Here is a 22433-nt window from a genome sequence, read left to right on the forward strand (position 1 = left end):
CGGGGGCTCAGACGGTGAAGATCCTGCCCGCGGTGCAGGAGACCTGGGTTTGGTCCTTGGGTTGGGAAGCTTTCCCCAGAGAAGAGATTGGCTACCCACTCTAGTATTCTTGCCTGGAGAATTCCATGGACAGAGGAGCCTGGCAGGCTACACTCCATGGGGTTGCAAAGAGTCAGACATGACTGAACGACTAACGCTCACTCGCTCACTCACCGTGAGGATTAAATGAACTCAGTATGTGAATGCACTCAGAATGTTGTCTGGCTTAGAGTACACCATAGCTCTTAGCCATTACCATCATGGTGGTCTTTGGGGACCCCTGATATATCAAAGGAGATGATGGAGATTCCTTCTGTCTGGATTCATCCTGCTGTAGTAGAGCTCCCCTGCCCTCCTCCCCTCTCCACAGACACACAGCACCCTGGGTGGGAAGGGTCCAAGTTTGAGATTGACGGTGTAGGAAGCACGTGGTTCCCCCAAGGCATTCTGGCTGGGAATCCATTCTGGAAGTGTCCATGTCTGTCTGGTCCTGAAGTCATATATAATCCTGTCTTTTAAATTTGCTGTTTCTTACTTGTTGTGGTAGAAAAGGTAACCGTAGCATAATGAGGAAAGCACAGGGTTTGTCGTCAAACAGACATGGGTTGGTTTCTCAGCTCTCCTGCTAATTAACTGTGTCTGGAGTGACCTCTGTCCTGGCCCCTGTGGAGCTGAGATGATAACGCGGGCCCTGCTTTCCAGTTGTGACAAGTCTGGTGTACAGCACAGAGCAGGCCTCCAAGGAAGGTAGCTCTTATTGGCCATCTTTGGTCTCTTCAGAATGTAGAAGAAAATTGAAATTAAAAGTTTTGAATATGTATGCATTTATCTTCTACTTCCATTGTTATAACTGTTATGTTGCTTTACATCCATCAGAAATATTTCCAAGGAGTTTTAGTGCTGTGAAGGTTTTCGGACTTCAGCTGCCCTTGCTATTCTGGGGAGCGGCTTTGCCTTTAATGGCCCTCCTGGTCTGGACTCAGGAGGATTTGCCTGTCACTGTTGCCTTTGTCTTATTAAGCTCCGTCTTCTGGGAGCTCATTTGAGGGGAGGCACGTGTAGTGATCCTCCTGGCTTCAGCAGGAATTTTGAGAGCATCATTTGCTTCCCAGAAGAGTTGTCAGTAAGGGGCCCTACTGGAAACCAGCAGACATATGAGAAGAGATCAGCTTTTAAAAGCATATAGGAATTTGATTTTATGAGTCAGGATGTGACTTGTTTTGTTCTGTTTAAGACTCTGTTATCTTGCTTCTACTTAGTAGCACCTGTTTTTTGATTCGTATTACTTTTCTGTTAGAATCCCGGAGTGCGAGCGATGGGGATCTTCACTGAGCCTGGCCCAGTGCCCAGAGTGTGGGGGGCACTTACCAGACGTTAGTGCTGCCTCGGTCACCACCTTTCTGCTCTCCTTTGGTCTAGTGTGGAGTTGTCTGAAAGAATATGGTACAGAAGTTCCTTAGACTTTAGAAAGAGTGTCTTCTGAACAGCTGTCTCCAAATGCTTAACCTTCTCTCTGTTCTTTTTTTCAGTTTTATTGGACAGTTGACATTGATTTTAAAATATATGTGGTTTCTTACATTAAAAATGAAAATAATTTAAAGTATTGTTTCAAAAGGGTGTTCTAAAGAAAATAGAATTAAGGTGGTAAAAGAGCACCCAAGAATATACGAGATGGACGATACAAGCCACAGACATGGGATAGCCTCCCCCTGTGTCATGGTCATTTTTATGGATAGAAACAGTGGATTGGTTAAAGCTCTAGATAAAGATAGTATTTTAAGCCCAGTGGAAATCTTTTACTCTTGGAAAAACACAGTGTATATATTTTTAAAACTCTTTAATAACATAATTTATCAATAAACTTTATTTCCTATAGGTATAATGTGGATACAGATTTTTATTGGTTTTAAAAGTTTGTATTAGCATTGACAGTCCTGTGAGGGAAAAACACAATATATCTTGGTTTTTCTCAAAGTATCTAAAGTCCACATAAAAAGCTTATAGTAATTTTATTCTCATTTAGAGAACGTGTTACTAATAAATATGTTTATGTGTCAGATATCACATCAGATCTTGTTGAAGGGCTTCAAGGAAATTTTCAAATAGAATGTGGTCATCTTATTTAAAATGCATTTAAATGTATGAACAGACCCAGAAGCAAGTAACCTAGCAAGATATCTATCTGCTTAGGGTTCAGCAGCCTTGCAGGAGTTAAAAGTAAAATTTATCAGACATCAATAGTTTATTGAAGAAATACTCCTTTTTGCTTCATAATTTGCAGAAGGCTGCAACTGTCAGTCATGATGTACTGCCTCTTGAAATTAGTCAATAGAGCAAACAGCAAGAATTGCTGTGGGCAGAAAATAAGCACTGTAATCATGACATAACTGGGGTCAGTGATTTATGGATTTCAATATAGTAGTAGCTGCATATGATTGAAAATTTACTAGGTCACTAGTGCACCAAAAATTTTATTCACAGCCTCCAGGCATCTTTTGAAATGTGCAACAAAATAAAAACCTCTGAACCTGTTTTGACACCGCAGACTCAGTGGATGACATGCCAGCCCAGTGAGTCTCATTTAAATGTAAATGTGTCATAAACTTTTGTACTGTGCTCTTTTAAAAAACGTCAACTACCTGAAGGGATAATGCATGTGAAACTGATTTACATGTGAAGTAGTTAAAAAGAGAAGACCTTTTTATAATCATGCTTAAATTCTTTTATTTTAAAGTTGGAAGCGGAAGCTGTTCCTGAAGTATCTGAAAAATATGAAATTAGTTCTGTTCCCACCTTTCTGTTTTTCAAGGTAAGGCTAAAGACGGTGGAAGAGATTGCGGAGTACCGCGGGGCTGCCTTCGCCGGTTCCTTTCCCCTTTCCCCTGATGCTGAGCACCAGGTGTTTGCCTGCTCCTCGCCCTGACCTGTCTTGTAGTCTCACTGCTTGCTTGCCCTTGGGGTCCTGGGAAGGTGACACGGACTGTGGAGGTCCACCCACCAGAAGGCATGGCTGTAAACCCAAACTGTTCCCTGAGTTGGGTCAGAGGTTGGTTGGTTGGGGCATGTGCTTGGGTATGATGAAACATCTTGCTGCTTCTGGTTTGATTAGTGACTCTCTTAGGAAGTGGGTGCAAATCTGTGTTTCTGGGCACCCCTGGGTGTCACCAGAGTTCCCCAGGTACCTCATCTGTACTTCATAACAGCTTGACCGCAGCGGGGGTGGGGAGAGCCTGTCTGATCTGGTTTCAGGAGTAGTGCTGCCTTCCCAGTGTTTCCAAAAAGGAAAAAAGAAACCAACTATTCATTTCTAAAATTGACATGCGTGGCAAGGCAGTTTGTAATCCAAATTTCAAAAAATTTCTCCAGTGATAGTGTTGACCTCTTTAAATACTGGCTAGAGCTATGGACTTGTGCTTGTTATAATTTTGGAGCCTAAAATAGATGATGAAGAAATGTACACATACTCTGAATGACTTCTTTAACTTTAGAATTCTCAGAAAATCGACCGATTAGATGGTGCCCATGCCCCAGAGTTGACCAAAAAAGTTCAGCGACATGCGTCTAGCGGCTCCTTCTCGCCCAGTGGTAGTGAGCACCCGAAGGAGGACCTCAGCCTGCGCCTGAAGAAGTTAACCCACGCCGCCCCCTGCATGCTGTTCATGAAGGGGACGCCTCAGGAGCCGCGCTGCGGTAAGGGCCTGCTCCAAGCTGCGCCACACGTGGCTTGGGCTCGAGACCACGTGCTCTGTGCAGACTGCGCTGGACACCTTCTACCGATGCTTGCGATCAGACACCCTTAGAAGAGCAGAAAGGTTGTAATTTCCAGTGGACTCAAGTTAGGTGACGAGAACTTGTTTGCAGTGTAGACTTGGGGAATGTTGAAATCAAAAGACATCTTGGAAATCATCTAATTCAAAACCTTTGTTGTCTGCCTAATTCCCAGTGAAGGCGATTTGCCGTCACTGAGTAGCAGAGTTGGGATTGAGTCCTGGCCACTGTATTGCTGTCTCCATTAATAGGCTTTTGGTCTGTTCAGTTAATCTTGCTCTTAACACTTACCTTCTCTTTCTTGGCAGCCTCCTTTTATTCGTATGGTTCAGATTCAGCAGTTCAGAAATGCACAGAATTACGGTAGTGTTCCAGTGTCCACCCTGTATGCTTTTGCCTCCTGTTGTCTCTCAGTGTCTGATGACACTGTTCACCCATTGCTGTCATTTCCAGTTCATTGCTTCTCGGGATTTAAAGATTGCTAATTCTGTGGCTGACAGTCACTCTTCCCGTCTTGCCTCAGATGTGCATGGAGTGTTGTCCTTAAGTAACTTTCAGAGTCATTTGGCCCCTCAGGTGTTGGATTCATATTGTGTTCTTTTTACTGTGCCTCGTGTAACATTATTATGCTGCATAATCGAGCATTTAATGCCTTTCGATGATGCTGTTGAGAATCTAAGAATGTTGCTTTAACTGCGCAGGAGGGATTTGTTAAAGATAGTTGGCAGGGAAATTAAATGTGTTATTGATGTCATTACTGCATGTCCAGTGTGACTTTATAAATACAGCCAAACTTCCACTATAAAGTTAGTTACAAATTCTTCCCTGTATAGTTAGCAAATTACCTATTAAATTATGAAAAAGTCTAGTTTTAAATGTAAAGTTTCATGGTGAATTCTGTCTTAGAGAAAGAAATGGTTCCTTTCTTTCTCAGTTCTGCTTGAAAATTTTCCTTGCCAGCAGTTACGTGTCAGATGCCTGCTGTGTATATACTGAAGAGCTAACTTAGTCCGTGTGAGAGTTAACCAGAGGGAGCCGCAGAGAGGCTCTGGGTGTTGGTGGTTTGTTCTTGATGGATGCTGGTTCGCCTCTCCCCGTCAGGCAGGGGCGCTGTTTCTGGCACTCTCTGTGCTGACCTCATGACAGCAGTCCCTCGGGTCCCAGTCAGGACCGTTATCAGGCTGTACGGCGAGGAGCAGCCTGCATGACAGGTTATGCACAGTAGGCCCACAGTAAAACCAGTAGCATGGTATCTTCTTTGGGAGCAGAACACTGATACTCTCTTAATTAATCTTCTGAATGAAGAGCTTCCCCGGCAGGTAAAACTGGCAGTGGTGAAACTGCAGTCGGGGAAGGTGGTCTGAAGCGGCAGCGGGGAGGGGTGTCCTGGGATGCCTCGCAGACCGGATGCCGGCTGGCGGGCCGCCTGTGACTGTGCTGCCCTGACGCTTCCAGCTTCACGTCGGCCACCCTCCTTGTGCCTGCAGTTCTTTCTTCATAGTGTCAGAGGTTGGAGTCAGCCTCGGAGAGCCATCCAGATGCGGAATGAGTACTCAAATAAAATAGAATTACACTTAGAAGTAATCATTTTTCTGCTTACCATTTACTTTATTAGGCTGAATTTATGAGGTATTTCTAGCCGTCTTTATATTAACCGCCTGAGTGGCATTTAGAAGGCTGTACAAATAATGAGTTAGAATGAAAAAGAAGCTTGGAAACATTGCAGAGCAATATATTATTGCTTTATATTATACACTATAATATACACTATATTATATACATTTAGATAATACTTGGGAGATATAAAAAAGATTTTTAGATACATATGATAAACAGTTTCATTCTTCATTATTTTTATATATATGTTATATAGAATGTTTATAACTACATTTTAGTAGGCTTTTCTGTTTCCCAGTATTTTGGTTTCTGTGACAGCATGTCTTTCTATCACATATAGTAAACAGATTATTTTGGAGTATTGGTATTCTTTACAAAAGCATCTAGTTAAGGCTTAATCGGGAGTCTTCTGCTGTGACTGTGCCCTGCTGCTTCCTTCACCGGGGCTGCTCTCTAACTGCTTGTCCTTGTCTGTGTGCATGGCTCCATACACTGTCTTTATCTTGAAACTGTTCTCTTACAGGAACATACACAACTTTTACCCTCTGCCTTTCTGAGCTCGTTTGGTGGAAAATTGCTTTTGCTTTTCTGATGGTACATTAGAGATGAGGCCTAGGAAAACTCTTCTTTATCAAAGAATGGCCATCAGCTCCCATGAACTCAGGTGGCTGGTATTTCCATACTTGGCACAGAATTCACTTTGAAGCACTACTGTCATTAACACGCATTACTCCCTTTGGACTCCCTTTGGGAGTAGAGCTACACTTGGTTTTTGATTAGCGGGTCCACACCTTGCATTCAGTAAAACAGAAAACCGTGAATGAATAACACTTAAACTTCCTATCAAGGAAACCTTGAAAGCCGTTTCAGCGTCTGCCCTGGATTCTCCTTGGACTCAGCCCAGCCCCTGCACACTGCACATCTGTCTTCTCAACCCTAACTTTTGGGCTCTACCTGTAGTATGCTTAGTGTCTCAGGAGCCTGGCATGCTGATAGGGTCTCAGTCGTCAGAGGATTAGACTGTCCTTTTTCTGTGCTGCCCAGGAGGACAGGAAAGAAGGCTGTCGTGCTGTAGGATGATTTTTGAGGAGCACTGAGATGCACATCTTTTAAAACAGAATGATACATCCTTGATCTTGCAGGATAATTAAGTTATCTGGGAGCTCTCATGTCTGTTTGCTCTGACAGCGCTTTTAGTGAAGCAAAAGGTATTTGAACCACAGTGCAGATATTTTCCTGCAGTGAGTCATCTAATTGGGTTTTACTTTTTAAATCAGACATGGAAACATTACAGATTCCAAAGCATTCTTTAGGGTTTTATTGTTGGTAGATAGTGATGAAATGTGGCAGTTAGGCTCCTTATTCATGTCATCTGTCATGAGTGGAAATGATTGTGGAGAAAAATGGTGGTTCTATAACCGTTAAACATGGTTTTTCTATTTCTAAATAGTTTTACTGCATTCATGCATTTTTCTTAAAAAAATGTGTGTAAATATTTTGTTATTAAAACCTTCTATTTTATCCTTAAGCATAACATTTCCAGTCTGTCACTTTAACCCTTAAAAATGAAACACTACCAGTCAATCTCTCTAGTCTGCATGTAATTGCCTAAAGCAAAAATAAAGCTTTTTCTCAGTCAGTTACAGTAGAAATGAGTTAATATATTGGCAACAGAATAACCATCAGCAATCAGCCGTTAGCTGTTTACTAATGAACTCCCAGATGAATGAAAAAATTTCAGAATCAGTGTTTTACTTCAGGCTGTACATGAACTTAACACTTCAGTTGTGGGAAAAGCAACTTACATGCTATACAAATAAACACTGGTGCTTCATCCCAGTGAATGGCAGATCTCAGATGTCTGGAGCTCAGTTATAGATCCACATTCTAATAGTAAAAGTGCTTTTGCATGACATCAGGTAAAGCCTATTCATGATTTGATTTTATTTAAAAATAATTGCAGATGCTATTACCTTCTAGGAATTTTGAATCTGAAGAGTAGTTTATTTTCCAGTGGATTACGACTGTATTTGGGAAGAAGAATGATGGAATGTGAATGAGTGGAGTACAGAGTGTTGAAAAACAATCAGGAAGAATTAGCTTATAGGAAGAAAAATACCCTCTTTTCAGACAAGACTAAATAGGTTTATAAAAGACTGATATGCACACTCTTATTCTTCAGTACTAAGGTCATAGTAAGAAAATGGTGTCAAAAAAGCACAGAACAAAAATGTGTCACAAAAGTGTAATAAAATCAGGGAACATGAGATCGTCACTACAGTGTGGTTAAAAAGAAATCACATTACGTGCTTTGGGGAATAGAAATAGTTTTAGAAAAGAAACTGTCAAGTAATGACACGGGACGAGAAAGGATACTGCCAGTCTACTGACAGTTCATACACAACATAGAGGAGATGGCTTTGAAATTCAATGTGCTATGTCATTTTAGACTAAAAGAGAACATATTGCTTTCTTGATTTTTGATGTATTTTATTTAGGGATGATGAAAATTGAGAACTATTGAAATGGATGCACAGGAAGTCGTAAAAGGACAACAGAGACCAGACAGAGTTGGGTTTCCCAGTGTGGTCCAGTCGTAGTGGAGAATAGCAGTTGTAGAGTTTTCTCTTCCACCTACTGCTGCTTTTCACAGATTCACAGAACAGCAGAGCTTGGGGGCGGGGGCACTGGATGGGTGCCCGGGCCAGTCTCCCGATTGATAGCAGAGTGCAGGAGGGCGAGGTGGCCTCCAGGCCTGCACAGGGCCTCTGCTCGGTGAGCGCAGCTGGGCGCCTGGGCTTGAGGTCTGTGTTGTTGGGCCGGCACCGTTTCCTCTGCTATGAAAACATACCTAACATTGAAGAGGAACTCGAATAAACACACCTAAAAAAACTGGTTCAAGGCCAGAGAAGGGGTTCTTAGAATTGGTTTCCTCCTTACACACTAGTCAGCCATGCTAATCATCGGTAAAACAGAGGTAGATTGTCTGTGTTCAGTAGGTAGTGTACACTCTGAATTAACATAAAATTGTGTGTACGTGAGAGAGAGAAATAAAGTTCTTTATTTTCTTTTTCTGTGTGCAGGTTTCAGCAAGCAGATGGTGGAAATTCTTAACAAACATAACATTCAGTTTAGCAGTTTCGACATCTTCTCAGATGAAGAAGTTCGTCAGGGCCTCAAAACCTACTCCAGCTGGCCCACCTACCCCCAGCTCTATGTTTCTGGAGAGCTCATAGGAGGACTTGATATCATTAAGGTTAGAAGTGAGAAGACCATTGTAAAGAATTTTCATGTTTATTGTTGTTTAGTTGCTAAGTTGTCTCTGACTCTTTTGGGGCCCCATGGACTGCAGCCCACCAGGCTCCTCTGCCTGTGGGATTTCCTAGACAAGAATACTGGAGTGGGCTGCCGATTCTTCCTTCAGGGGATCTTACCAACTCAGGGATCGAACTTGTGTCTCTTGGAATGTCAGGCAGGTTCTTTACCACTGAGCCACCAGTTTGGTATTTTCGTATTTAAGCGTACTTTTATAAGTGCTGTATTAAATCAAAAGTATACATTTTTGTAGAATCTACATTTATGAATCTGGAATAAATACAATATTTCTGATTCACTCCTGTAAATTCACTAATGAATTTACTAATAGGTGATACACTGATATTATGGTATGACTGAGGAGATTTGTTACAATAAATGTATAAATAAACATATGTGTTTATTTTAGGAGCTAGAAGCATCTAAAGAACTAGATACAATTTGCCCCAAAGCCCCCAAGTTAGAGGAAAGGTAAGTGTGTTTAAAGTTTCAGTTTGCTATTATTTTAAAAATATTTTTGAGTTTTCAGTTTTTGTATTACTCTTTCCATATGGAAATCAGAGGTTTGCTATTGTATGCCCAGGTCATAATTGTTACATTGTTACAAAGTTAACCGTGCAAACTTGGAAAGGTCTCATTTGGACTAGAGAAAATGTTGCACCAGTTTGATGATTATGTGGAGGATATTCTTGGTTTTGTAGAAACGTCACTGTCACCATGCAGTGACCAAATTGCAGTTCTCCTCTGCATTTTGGAGCTGGGCTCCAGTCTTGGTGGTAGGTTTTAGCGACAGTTCTGCTCACGGCTTGAAGCTGCTCATGGCTTGAAGCTCACGGCCTCGGGCTGGCTGCTGTCTCCATCTTGGTAGAGCTCTGTGAGACGTGTTGAATGTGGAAGGCAGAGGCTGTGCGTGGAGGTCATGTGGAGACTCTGGGATTTCTCATTGCTGTTCTTAGGACCGTAGTAACTTAAAATTGAAGGAGGTTTTGTTTGGAGCTGTGAAATTGCTTTGTCTTATGAAGGGTCTCAAGCTGCTTTTAGAGATTCTGTCTTGTAGAAAGTTTGGACTTGGGTCTGTAGGATTTTAATTTTAATAAATATTAATTGTAGTAAGTAGTTATAATATTAATGTAGAGGATTAAAAAGCAGTTTATTTTGAAATACAGCAGCGTATCAACCATTCATAGTTGGGGCTTGAGTTTATAAGGTAAAACTTTGTCTCGTAATTAATTTTCTTCTCATTTAACATTTTGGGATTTTCTGCACATGTTCACTTACCTGTTTTGGGTAGTACAGTGCTCCTCATAGTTGGCGTGTATGTCGAGCTGACCTGGAAGTGCCACGTGCTCCCAGATGGCGTGCACCCTCAGGTGGCGTGCACACTCAGCGTGCACCCTTTGTGCCTTCGTGGCAGGCAGGTGCGGCTCCAGGCCCCTGTGGCACTCTCGTGTCCTGGGCTAGGGTTTGCTCAAAAGCCTGGGTGGCTCGACGAGGGCCGTGGCCTCGGAAACCCGTCTCCAGATGCGCTTGTGTTTGCTTAGTTTACTTCCCGTGTGTTGAGCGCACCTTTGCTGTTGTTTGGGTCCTTGCTTCCATTAGGCCGCTCTTTCCTAATTTGCTGTGTTCAGGCACTGGAAGATGGCTGGCTGGAATTATATAGAAGGTAGCAGGCAGTACATTTTGAGTCATAATTTAAAGGGCTCCTGGAAAGCGCGGTGTCGGGCCCGAGTCCCTGGCCTCGGCCACGTCTCTGTGGCACAGAGGGGCCTGTTTCGGTTCCCTGGATCCCAGTAGTTGGATCTCCAGGTGAGGGAGTGGGCGCTTCCTGAAAAGTGGCTGCTTGCACCATGTGAGAGCGTGTGTCACGCAGCTTTGTGCATGATTTGCGTGCTTCATTTGTGAGACCATTTTCCTCTGAGGAGATTCGGAGCCGCGAGTGTTCCAGAGTGTGTGGAAGGAGGAGAGCGCAGTGCTGTGACTCCCGCGGGGCCCCTGGTCCTGATGGAGGTGGGCCCTGAGAGCCACTGTGGACTCTAGGGTGTGTGCAGATGGTCAGCGTTCGGGACAGCAAGCTGGATCAGGAGGTTTGAAAGATGGTATAAAGTTGAGAGGAGAGCATTAGACTTCAGCAACTGATGCTGAGCGTGTCTCCCTGCGGGTGGGACCTTGTGGGTGTGAAGAGTGTGGGGCTGTGCTGGCCTCATGATGGGAAAGGACACACGAGTCTAGCTCTGGGAATTCCGGGCGGGCTCAGCCTGTACGTCCCTTATTGAGCAATTCCTTACTGAGTTGGTTATTATTATTTTTTTAGTTCTGTGAGTTGATGGGCTTAAATTTGCAATTTGAAGGCACATTCGTTGCCTTAAAAAGCCATATAGTGCTTTACAGTGGCTTAGGGAGATGGTGAAATAAGGGGAATGTCAGTGCGTTTGCTTGTTTAATACACTCAGTGCTGTGAACTCTCATCCTGCCGTCCCTCAAATGTGCACGCTATCTGCGAAGCGGAGCGAAAGTGGTGTTTAATAATTGAGCTGAGCCCTTTCATATCAATTTTCTCTCTTCAGGCTCAAAGTACTGACAAATAAAGCTTCTGTGATGCTCTTTATGAAAGGAAACAAACAGGTAAAGAACTCAAAAATGGTTTTATTTGTAATTTCTTTTGATGTTAACATCTGCAACAAGGGGACACTTAAATCTTTTTTTCCTAGCTGTAGCTAATGAAGCTGTAGTGGTAGCAGGAAGTTATCCAGGCCTTAATTGGTGCTTATGGAGATCAAACAAAGTAATCTACATTTTCCTTGACTTTATCATCAACATCTCAGCGGGGTGCATTTCTTTCTGCTGCCAAACTTTGTCAGCGGACGTGGTCAGCACTGCTAGCACTGGGCGGTTCCGTTAGCTGCTGTCTACTCCCAGAGCATGCACTTCGGGGCTGGGAACCTCATGGTTTCTTGGTTTGCAGCCCTGGACCGTGGTCTAAAGTGCTGGCACTGCAGAAGGGAGCAGGGCTAAGAACTTGCTTGGTGGATGCGTGGGGCGGTTTGACAGGTGTGATTTGTGATTGGGTGGTTCTTGTTGCTCTGATGGATGAGAGTTGTGTTGATTGTGCATCATTCTGAATATCAAGTTTGATAGCTCACCCCTACTGATAGGGTGATCAGAACCATCTATCCTGAGTATCTGAATCAGATGGGTGATCTCTAGAAGCCAGCCCCTGTTACCATCCTTTGTTCTAACCAGGCGCTGAGGCGGGCAGGGTTGGCAGAGGACAGGTGGATCTGGAAGGCTGGGCGGAGGCGGTCAGGACACTGCCGATCGATCTGCCTCACCTGTCGAGTGGGGTGTGTTGGGCAAGCCACTCGCCCCAGAGCTGCAGTGTCTCCTATAGAAAAGACAGTGTCCCCAGTCTTTTCTATAGGACTGGGATTTGGGATCCTCTGGCATGAAAAAACCTGTTAGACTTTTCTATAACCTCAGAAAAGTTTGGTACTCCATAATGTAAACATACGTTTAAAAAGTGAAACTAGGAAAGGGATGATTCCAACCACTTAAGAAAGGAGGCGTTGTGGCTGTGGTCTGTGTGAAGTGGAGCAGCGGCAGCAGCAGCGGCAGGGTTTGACTTTGGAGGTTTTTGATCATGAGGTGACAGTGTCAGAACACATCTCCAGTCGTGACAAGCCCAAGTCAGGCTGGGGGCCGTGCGCCTGGGGTGACGTCTGGATGGGTCCTTCTTGAAGGGGCGGGTCTCATCAACCTACCGGCTCTGGTACGAGGAGGCCCTGGGAGCCGGCCGTCTTCTGCAGTGCCGTCCCCCGGATAGAGCCTCAGACAGGGCCGTGCTCGTGGGCTGTGTTGGCATGCAGTGCATCCTAAAGTTTGTGTTTTTTCCTAAATTTAGGAAGCTAAGTGTGGCTTCAGCAGACAGATTTTGGAAATACTAAATAGTACTGGGTAAGTAAATCTCATTTTCAGAGGGTATATTTAAGAAATTCTAACTTTTCAGTTCTGACACTGATTCTTCTTAGTTGCTATATCTTTTCATGTATTTTTATCTATTTATTTTTGCTGTAGCATTTTGTGAATGCTTTAACGTAGACCACAGTAGAATTTTTTGACCAATGTCAATGTATTGGTAACATAAAGGAGGTATTTTGGCAGACATTGAGATAGCTATTTGTCTACTTTCCCAGAGGAAAATTAATAACTGAGTTCTTAGCATGCATAAAGATATTTTAGCGAAAGTGTATTATAGGTTTTTAATTTTCTTTAAAAAAAATATTCTAGTTTCCGAATAGTTCGTGAAACAGGAAGCACATGAAGGTCTGTTATCTGGATCTGAGAGGTGGTGGGTTAGACTGTGGTGCTCGTGCTTTTGATCTCAGTGATCTGCCAGGTAGGAAAACTGGAATTGTGGTCAGACCACTTTAGAGATACTTCGCACATGTTCTGTGTTGCGCACTGTTTTTGCTTATTTTTCTTCCTTATTCTCAACTGCCTCTTTTCAGTATTGTAAGGATTCTAACTGCAGCTTTAGATAGACTCGCCAACCCTATGACATGACAGGGAAAGTCACCTTTGAAGTGTGTGGGCATTCTTGGGCTGGGCTGAGTAACACAGCCCCAGATGCAACTTTGGGGATAAAAGAACAGTCATTCTATTCAAGTGACTTTGATGCTTCACAGAGGAGAGACAGGTCGCTGTCGTGCTCCAGCCTCCAGCTGCCCTGTCCTCACCCTGCCCTGGGCTGCAGGAGAGGCTGGCTCGGCTCTGGTCACTTTCTTCCCTTTGCCACATGTCCTGTGAGTCACCCTCAGGCCACCTGTCCTTAGCGCCAGCTAGTCCCCTGGGGTTCTGAGACCAGGATGGGACAGTTCTGGGCCCATTACAGCCTAAGTATTTGGTGGAAAGTCTCCATCACTTACTTTCTGTCCCATGTCTGTGTAAGCCGGATTGGGTTGGAAGCGCCAGTTCCCCCAGAGCAGGGAGCTTCTTGGGACAGAGTACCCTCCCGACTCCAGGCTGGCTGCACACCTCCTAGGGTCTGCTAACGTGGAGGACTGTGATCCTGCTGGAGCTGTTGGAATGTAGGGGGCGCTTCTCGCGCTCTATTCCTTTCCTCCATCCTTGCTCTTGTCTGTTCCTTCCATAGAAAAGACATGTGCCCCGAGGGGCTGAGCACCCAGTGTGCATTGGGGTGTGGGAGGCGCCCTTTACAGGGAACTTCAGGAGGCGTACTGGCAGCTGTGACTCGGTATACCTGTGTACATGTAGGCCCAGCGCTTCTTAGATCCCTTATATCAGTGGGCAGTTCCAGAACTCAGGATTTTTATGATACTGTGTCAATTAGGAGATCTGCCTCTTTAGTTCAACTTGAAGGGAGACTTAAACTGTGGTTCTGTTTTTCTTTTTTTAATCTCTTTTGCTCTTCTTGCAAACGTTACATTCTTGATGCTTGTTGCTGATGTATCCTGTCAAGTTCTTTTTCTGACTCTCTCCTGCCTTATGGACCGTTTTCTTTGGAACTTGTGTGTTAAGTAAACAGGATTTCCCTCTGAAAATGGCTTTGGTTTTATGGACAGTGAAATTCATTTTTTCATATGTGGCATTTTCTTTGGCCAGGTTTTGAAATTGCACGTACACTCAGTCTTCCTGCAGGGATCCAGTCATATATGCTTACTAATTCCTTGACCACCTTGTAATGAAATCCTCCTGAGTAGATGTGGTTGAATTTTCACTCATTTATACAAGTAGCGTTCATCACACAGCATAAAGCCACAGCACTTGCACTGGTTGTGTGCGTCGTGGAAATAGCACGTGTGTTCTGAAGTAGGTCATGCTCTGTGGAAGGCTCATTTCCAGAGGGGAGCTGGCTGGGGGTGTGTCCCCCAGCTGGTGAACTCCCAGCCTCCATCCCTGGGCGCCGCAGGGCTGCTCCCTCCTGCTCCCAAAGCAGAGAAAATCCAGAAAAATTTGTATCTTGGGATGACTTATTCTGTCAAGTACAAGACAGATAAAGAAGTAAAATAATTTGTTTTCCCCCAAATTTTGTTAGCAACAAAATAGTTTTACTTTTCTTGACTGTTTTTGAAACACCAAATAGAGTTTATAATTTTTGTCTAAAACTGTATTTCTTGTTAAAATGTTTTCTCCTTTTTGTAGGATTGAATATGAGACATTTGATATATTGGAGGATGAAGAAGTAAGTTCTGTGTTTTAGGTTTTGTCTTTTGTCTTAGTTTTAACCATTAGGATTGTCATTTATTCTAATCTGATAGGGCCATTTCAGAGTTCCTGTTGTTTCCATAGGTTCGGCAAGGATTAAAAGCTTACTCCAATTGGCCAACGTACCCTCAGCTGTATGTGAAGGGCGAGCTTGTCGGAGGACTGGACATCGTTAAGGTGAGGTCAGGAATCACTGGGAGCCTGTAGGAATGAAAGCCTGAGCGTGTATGAAAACTGTCGTTTCACTGGACTTGTCCTGGGCCTCGTGTCTGATTACTCCAGCCCAGAACTACCATCTCTCCGACAAGAACATCTTGTCTCTTACCTCTCACCTGAGCCAGTCAGAATCCGCCCCTCACTGTGTGGCCTCTCCTACCCACTAGGCCCTTTGCTCTGGCTCTGAGCAGCTGCCAGCCAGGGTCCCCAGAGAGACTCAGCACTCAGAGCAGCTCTGGGTGTGCCCAGTCTCCAGCCCTGATTCACTCACACTGTACTAAGTTCTCCCATGTTTTAGCTTCTTTCCACCCTGTCTCTACTTTGAATTTCCTTGCATAGTCCATATTTAAGTATGCTTTCTGTATCCTTCAGGCTCGTCTTGTCTGTGAATCTTAGATTTTTTCAGCCAGAAATGTTTGTTTTGCATCTGCTTCTGAAGTTCTCCTGCCCTGTTACATTTCTGTTACTATAATTTTATTACTTTCTGGTGTCATTTCAGTCGCCTTACTCACATGTACTCGGTGACGGAGTAGAGAGTGTCAGGCCAAGGGCCGGGGGCCTGGGACACAGTGCTGGCCTGGCCCTGCTAGCTGTGCCACTGAGGCCTGAGGTCACTGACCTCAGGACTGCATGAGGTCATTTCCAGGTCCCCCACTGGTTCTCAAATGCTGGGAAACTGGAGACCTGTGTCAGCTTGTCAGTGTATTTCAAGGACTCTGTTTCTTCTATGTGTTTGATGATGAATTTCCTTGTTTGGTTGGCTTTCAGTTCAGTCACTCAGTTGTGTCCGACTCTTTGGGACCCCATGGACTGCAGCACAGCAGGCTTCCTGTCCATCACCAACTCCCAGAGCTTGCTCAAACTCATGTCCATTGAGTCAGTGATGCCATCCAACCATCTCATCCTCTGTCGTCCCCTTCTCCTCCCGCCTTCAGTTTTTCCCAGCATCAGGGTTTTTTCCAAGGAGTTAGTTCTTTGCATTAGGTGGCCAAAGTATTGGAGTTTCAGCTTCAGCATCAGTCTTTCCAATGAATATTCAGGGCTGATTTCCTTTAAGATTGATTGGTTTGATCTCCTTGCAGTCCAAGGGACTCTAAAGGATCTTCTGTAACAACACAATTCAAAAGCATCAATACTTTGGCACTCAGCTTTCTTTGTGGTCCAACTCTCACATCCATACATGAAAACTGGAAAAACGATAGCTTTGAGTAGATGGATCTTAGTCGGCAAAGTAATGTCTCTGCTTTTTAGTATGCTGTCTGTGTTGGTCATAGCTTTTCTTCCAAGGAGCAAGCATCTTTTAATTTCATGACTGCAGTCACCATCTGCAGTGATTTTGGAGCCCAAGAAAAGAAAATCTGTCACTGTTTCCATTGTTTCCCCATCTATTTGCCATGAAGCAATGGGACCAGATGCCATCATCTTAGTTTTCTGAATGTTGAGTCTTAAGCCAGCTCTTTCACTTTCATCAAGAGGCTCTTTAGTTCCTCTTCACTGTCTTCCATAAGGGTGGTGTCATCTGCGTATCTGAGATTATTGATATTTCTCCCTGCAATCTTGATTCCAGCTTGTGCTTCCTCCAGCCCAGCATTTCTCATGATGTGCTCTGCATAGAAGTTAAATAAGCAGGATGACAGCATACAGCCTTGATGTGTTCCTCTCTCAATTTGGAACCACTCTGTTGTTCCATGTCTGGTTCTAACTGTTGCTTCTTGACCTGAATACAGATTTCTCAGGAGTCAGGTCAGGTGGTCTGGTATTCCCATCTCTTGATGAATTTTCCACAGTTTGTTGTGATCTACATAGTCAAAGACTTTGGCGTAATCAATAAAGCAGAAGTAGATGTTTTTTTGGAACTCTATTGCTTTTTCTATGACCCAACGGATATTGGCAATTTGATCTCTGGTTCCTCTGCCTTTTCTACATCCAGCTTGAACATCTGGAAGTTCATGGTTCATGTATTGCTGAAGCCTGGCTTGGAGCATATTGAGCATTACTCTGCTAGTGTGTGAGATGAGTGCAATTGTGCGGTAGTTTGAGCATTCTTTGGCATTGCCTTTCTTTGGGATTGGAATGAAAATTGACCTTTTCCAGTCTTGTGGCTGCTGCAGAGTTTTCCAATTTTCCTGGCATATTGAGAGCAGCACTTTGACAGCAGCATCTTTTAGGATTTGAAATAGCTTAACTGGAATTCCATCACCTCCATTAACTTTGTTTGTAGTGATGCTTCCTAAGGCCCATTTGACTTCACATTCCAGGATGTCTGGCTCTAGGTGACTGATGATACCATCGTGGTTATCTGGGTCATTAAGATCTTTTTTGTACTGTTCTTCTGTGTATTCTTGCCACCTCTTCTTACTATCTTCTGCTTCTGTTAGATACTGGCTTTAAGTAAATTCTAAGTGAATTTTAAACAGACATGACTTTGCTTATAGGATTTCCAGTCCAGAATGTAGGGCACCCCACCTGGTAGCATGCATGTGTTCTGGAGCTCTCCAGGGCAGCCCAGGACAGCAGGGGCAGCTGCAGCTTCAGCACCATGGACGCCTCCCTGGAGCCCCCTCTGGAGCCGCAGTGCGGGAGTGCGGTGGCAGCGGCGAGGCTGCGGGGCGGCCTCATGGAGAGGGGAGGATCGTATCTGAGGCCAGGTTCTTGATGTTGTAAGTGGAAAGCATGGAGTAAGTGCTGCTGCCTCTGGTTGTCTTATAACCTGCTGTCTGGTTGCTGTTGCCTCCCTACGTTTTTGACTTAACGCTGTCGTCCCATGAAGGAGCTCTGGCCCAGCCCTGGGGGCCTTCAGCGCTGAGTGCTGGCAGCTTTTCTGAGTCACAGAGCTGCAGTCCTGCGGTTTCACTGCCCAGGTTTTGTCTCCTGCTGAGTTCCAGGTTTGATGTCACACTTCTTGAGGAAGTCAGTGAACCATGTCCCCAGTAAACTCTCATTCCTGGAGGGAAGAAAACATACAACATAGCAGCTGAACAGCCCCGAGGCAGCAGAACTCGGTCTGCATTTGTTGTTCTGTATCTATTTGTGTTTGTGTGAGACACAGGCAGCGTGTGGAGCCCAGACGCTCCAGAGCCTGTTCTTGTCTGAAGGTCTGTAGCCTGTCCCTCAGCCACTGCAGCTCTGGGGGAGATGCAGTCAAGATGTCTCATTTCACCCTGAAGCTGAGCTGCGTGGGCAGCTTCTTTTCAGGTGTGTAACAGTGTGTGTTACATGACTTCTTGTGTTCACCTGCTAAGAACTTACATGTCTGGAAATTTGTGATATTGGTAACAGTTTTCTGTGAGAAGGTAACGGGTTTGATGTTATGTTGCCATGTTGGTTTGTTCTGGCAGAGGGCAGCTCTTCATCTTTATGTCACTTAAGCCTTAGCTGTGTTGCTGACGGCTCACCCCTGGCTTCCTCAGCAGGAGCCGTGAGTGCTGGTTTGGTTGAATGAGTGATAAGTGAATGGATTATCTGGTGACTGAGTGACTGCCATGCTGATGTCTGGAGAAAAACATCGACTGGTTAGTATAGATGCAGAGAGCTAACATTAGCTCTGAAGAGTGGACAGTGCACCACTGCAGAGTTTGGGACGCAGAATCAGTTGAGAGTCAGGTGCTTCCCATAGGTCACTGCCTGACACCATCCCAGCAGGTGAGGAAACAGACGGAAGTTAGGGGAGTGGTGTGCCCCCTCCTGGCCAGGGAGCCGTTGAGTCCCAGTCTCATGTCAGGACCACCACCCACCCAGCCATCGAGCTGCACGGCCTGCTGCCTCCAAGTCGTGTGCTCCGAGGAGTCGTGCATGGCTTCTTGATGTCACCGGATGTGTGCTTGTTAAATGGGTACAGGATCCCAAGACCTGCCTGTCTGGGTTTAATCCAGAGAGAGTGCCAGTGGGTTTTAGTGGTTTGATTGATTGATGTTCATGAAGCTTAAGAATAACCTGAAATGTCCTGTCAAATTGTTTATATTAAACTAGAAAATCTTATTTATCCTCCACCATCACATTTTAAACTTGATGGCTGTGTTCCAATTTTAGATCTGAAAGATAGGCACAAACCCTTTCTGAATACTTAGCTTTTTAATGGTTTCTAGCCTTTACATGTACATACCAGTGCCTGGCTTTTCCAGGTTGGGTTGAAACCAAGAAGCCTCGTTACTGCCTGTTGGGCAGCAGGCGTCCTGTGCATTGTATCTGAGTGGACCTGATGTTCCTTCAATCACTTAAAAGTTCATTTTCCCTGTTAATTGCTATTGTTTACATAGGAAGCTTCACTGTTTTGCTCCAATTGCTGTGTTTGCTAATGCTGAAAAATCTGTGGGTTTTCGAACATCTTTTAACTCTAATTTTGTAAGGTGATAGTGTACCTGCGGTTTTTATGGCGGTGCCCTTAGTCTGAATGTGCTGGTGGACTGGAGTTTGCATCCAGTAAGGTGTTTCTTCAGGTTCTCTGATACAGATGCAGTCTGCCATTGTTTAGATGTTTTCATTTTCTATCTATACATATGCATGATATGGTTTCATTCTTTATTTTTAGGAACTGAAAGAAAACGGGGAGTTGCTGCCTATACTGAAAGGAGAAAATTAATGAACAGTAGACTTGGTGCCCACCACTGCAGGAAGGCTTCCTCCAGCGGAGCAGTTCATGATTTAGTCCTCAGGAATGGACTAGGAGGAGAAAATGCTCATCCCCGGTTATGCTTTGTGTGTTTCACAAGGCTGTGCTAAATAACGTATGTGACCTTTTTCCACCAAAAATAGAACGCAATAAACATCTTCAAGTTCAATTAAAAATAATTGTGTAAAAAAGTGTGTCTTTATAGTGATGTTAGGTTTGTAGTTACTGTAACTCACCCACTTTTCATCTCTTTTTCATCATCTGTGGGCATCTTGCAGTTAAGACATAGTCTTCAGAGAGTGGGGAACTTGAGAATCTGAACCACATCAGCATTTAGAGCCACTCATAGAGCAAACCAATGGCTCCCCTCACTGGCCAAAGATCTTTTTACAGCTCAGAAAATCCTGCTGCAGGCCTTTTTCTGAGCATCACTGAGCTGGGCCCTGGTGAAATGGCTGGGTCCACGTCGGCGTCTGTAGCCTCAGGACCTGTGTCAGCTCCAGCAGCGTGGTACCTGGGAGCCTCCCGGAAGAGGGGGCTTCTCAGTGGGGTGTCAGCAGGTTTCTTCCATAACTTGTCCAAGGATAAGGTAGCCTGGCAGAGAGCAGGACGGTGGTGTTGGGTTGTGTTACGCATCACAACATACTCTAATCTTTGCACTAAAAATACTGGTTTAGTCCTTAAATAAGTTGAGAACATCCAGAAGTCCATGAACATTTCAGTAGTATTTTTGATTCTGAATCTAACATGCTGAAAAAACAGTTGTTCCTTTAGGTCTCTGCCGTGCATGCCTTAAACAGATGGCTGAGTCCGTTGCCATGTTCTTAGACTCTGCCGGTACCTGAGGCACATGTTATCCTCATGGAGTTTTCCCTGCCTGTTGAGCTGGGTGGCTAAGGCTCCAGAAAATTGGTGTTTGTAAGGAAAGGGGCGCAGCAGCCAGCAGTTGGGGTAGGAGAGACGGGAGGAAGCTCAGGTAGTTCCGGCGCAGGTAAGGCTTCGCTCACCAGGGCGCTGGCATTTCCTGTTTCTCACGCGGCAGGCCGTCTCCCTGCTGTTGCATCGTGCAGAGAGGAGAGACGTGCTCCCGTGTGTCACACGTGGCCTTGCTTCCTGCCAACGCCCCTCATGGCTTAGTGTCTTATTGCCACTGTGTATAATTAGATGGGGCTCTTTTGGGCTCTTTTTTAGTCTATGAACTATGTTTTTCCACTTTGAAAATAACTGTATAAGCAAAACCTCTAAAATGCAGATGGAAATGCATTTTGACTGAAATTTTATTAAGCCATTGGCTCCATGGATGTGCGTGACTCATGGAGGGGCCCTGATTTCCTTTATCCCAAACCCAAACCGTCTAAGCCCCATGCCGCTTTCGTGACTTCTGCGCTTTCCATGGGCGCTGCCTGCCCTGTTGTATTTTCTACTAAGTCAGATTTTAACCTCACCTTATCCCAAGCAAAAGTATCTGCTGTCACAACAACGTGAAAAGACTTTTTTTTTCCTCCTCCTCTTGTATATTCAAATAAAATGCGTAACTTTTGGCAAAAACTCTGACCTCCAATTAGGGAGCCACCCTTCTGCTCAGAGGTGTTACTCTGATAGTGTAAGATGCCGCATGCGTTTTAGGACAGACTCCCTTCAGGGGACTCTTGCCTGATGAAGAGCTCTGGCATCGTCCTCGGTTGAGCATCCGGTTTGAGTTGGAAGAGTTTTTGGGGAGTTGTCCCCGTGCTGAACATGAGGTTGACCTCTTGAGCCCTGTTAGCTGTTGGCTCCGTGGGCTCCAGGTATGTTGGAGTGACACTGGGGCAGATTTCTACCTTGCAGGTGTTTCTGGCTAGACGTCGGGAAGGCCAAGAGACCTTTGTGCAAACTGAGCCATTCCTCGCTGACTTCCTGGATGTATTTTGGGAGTAAGGCAGGTGATTCCTGTGCCCAGTGGAACTTCACCTTTCACATGTCGACCCCGATCAGACTGCCTAACAGTCGCGCCTGCCCTAGTCATCACCTTTTGTCAGAGTTGTTGTCTTCTCTCTGGAGACAAAGTAGTTCCCAGCATCCGAGAGATGTCAGAAGGCGACAGGGTGTCATCCAGATGCTACCTGAGGCCGAGCTCTGTTGGGAGCAGACCACGGGCTGGTGCTGTGTGAGGGCTCTAGTGAGCTCACATACTTGGGGAGCTGGTGTGCATGTGGATAGAATGGAGCAAGTCTATCCATTGCTGTCTGCCAGGGAGCAGGGGCCTCCCCACAGGCCGGCTCCGCCAGCTCCTCGCCTGCACAGTTCCCTGTGCTTGAGTTCACTTGGGAATTCGGGGAGGCATGCTGGGCTGAGGGCTCGTGCCGGGCCAGGGGCTGGGAGTGGCAGGTCAGTGCACAGGTGCTGAGGCCGCTGGCAGTGACTGCTGCTAGGACTTCATCTCTGGACCCTGGGGAGCCAAACCTCCCGTCGTCCGGGTTGCTCTTCCGGGAACCAGGAGGGCTCACTAGGGAAGGGCAGGCAGCTCCGCTCTACCGTGTGTCCCGCCCTGAGGTAGCCTCCTGGTGAGGGTTCCTGGGGGATTGGTATCCACTTAGGGGAACAGCTTGCAGGAATGGACTTAAAAAATCCCAATAGGATTGCTTGATTTTTTAAAGGAGTTAGGAAT

At 45.1% G+C, this 22433-nt stretch overlaps 1 protein-coding gene across 2 annotated transcripts in view; it reads left to right on the forward strand.

Annotated features, from left to right (window-relative positions):
- Positions 1-19965, forward strand: part of GLRX3 (glutaredoxin 3) — a 31236-nt gene extending 11271 nt beyond the window's left edge. Inside the window, exons 1-10 of one of the 2 annotated variants that reach the window (XM_070781114.1) lie at positions 2540-2609; positions 2774-2848; positions 3528-3729; positions 8508-8680; positions 9149-9210; positions 11304-11361; positions 12638-12690; positions 14899-14938; positions 15046-15138; positions 19706-19965. In XM_070781114.1, the coding sequence (XP_070637215.1) occupies positions 3690-3729; positions 8508-8680; positions 9149-9210; positions 11304-11361; positions 12638-12690; positions 14899-14938; positions 15046-15138; positions 19706-19756 (570 nt within the window). In that variant the 5' untranslated portion in view covers positions 2540-2609; positions 2774-2848; positions 3528-3689 and the 3' untranslated portion in view covers positions 19757-19965. Of the gene's footprint in view, positions 1-2539; positions 2610-2773; positions 2849-3527; positions 3730-8507; positions 8681-9148; positions 9211-11303; positions 11362-12637; positions 12691-14898; positions 14939-15045; positions 15139-19705 lie in introns of those variants that run through there. The other variant, XM_019952943.2, reaches the window with a different exon arrangement.
- Positions 19966-22433: the final 2468 nt, after the last annotated feature.

Source organism: Bos indicus, chromosome 26, assembly GCF_029378745.1.
Source record: "Bos indicus isolate NIAB-ARS_2022 breed Sahiwal x Tharparkar chromosome 26, NIAB-ARS_B.indTharparkar_mat_pri_1.0, whole genome shotgun sequence".
Lineage (NCBI taxonomy): Eukaryota > Metazoa > Chordata > Mammalia > Artiodactyla > Bovidae > Bos > Bos indicus.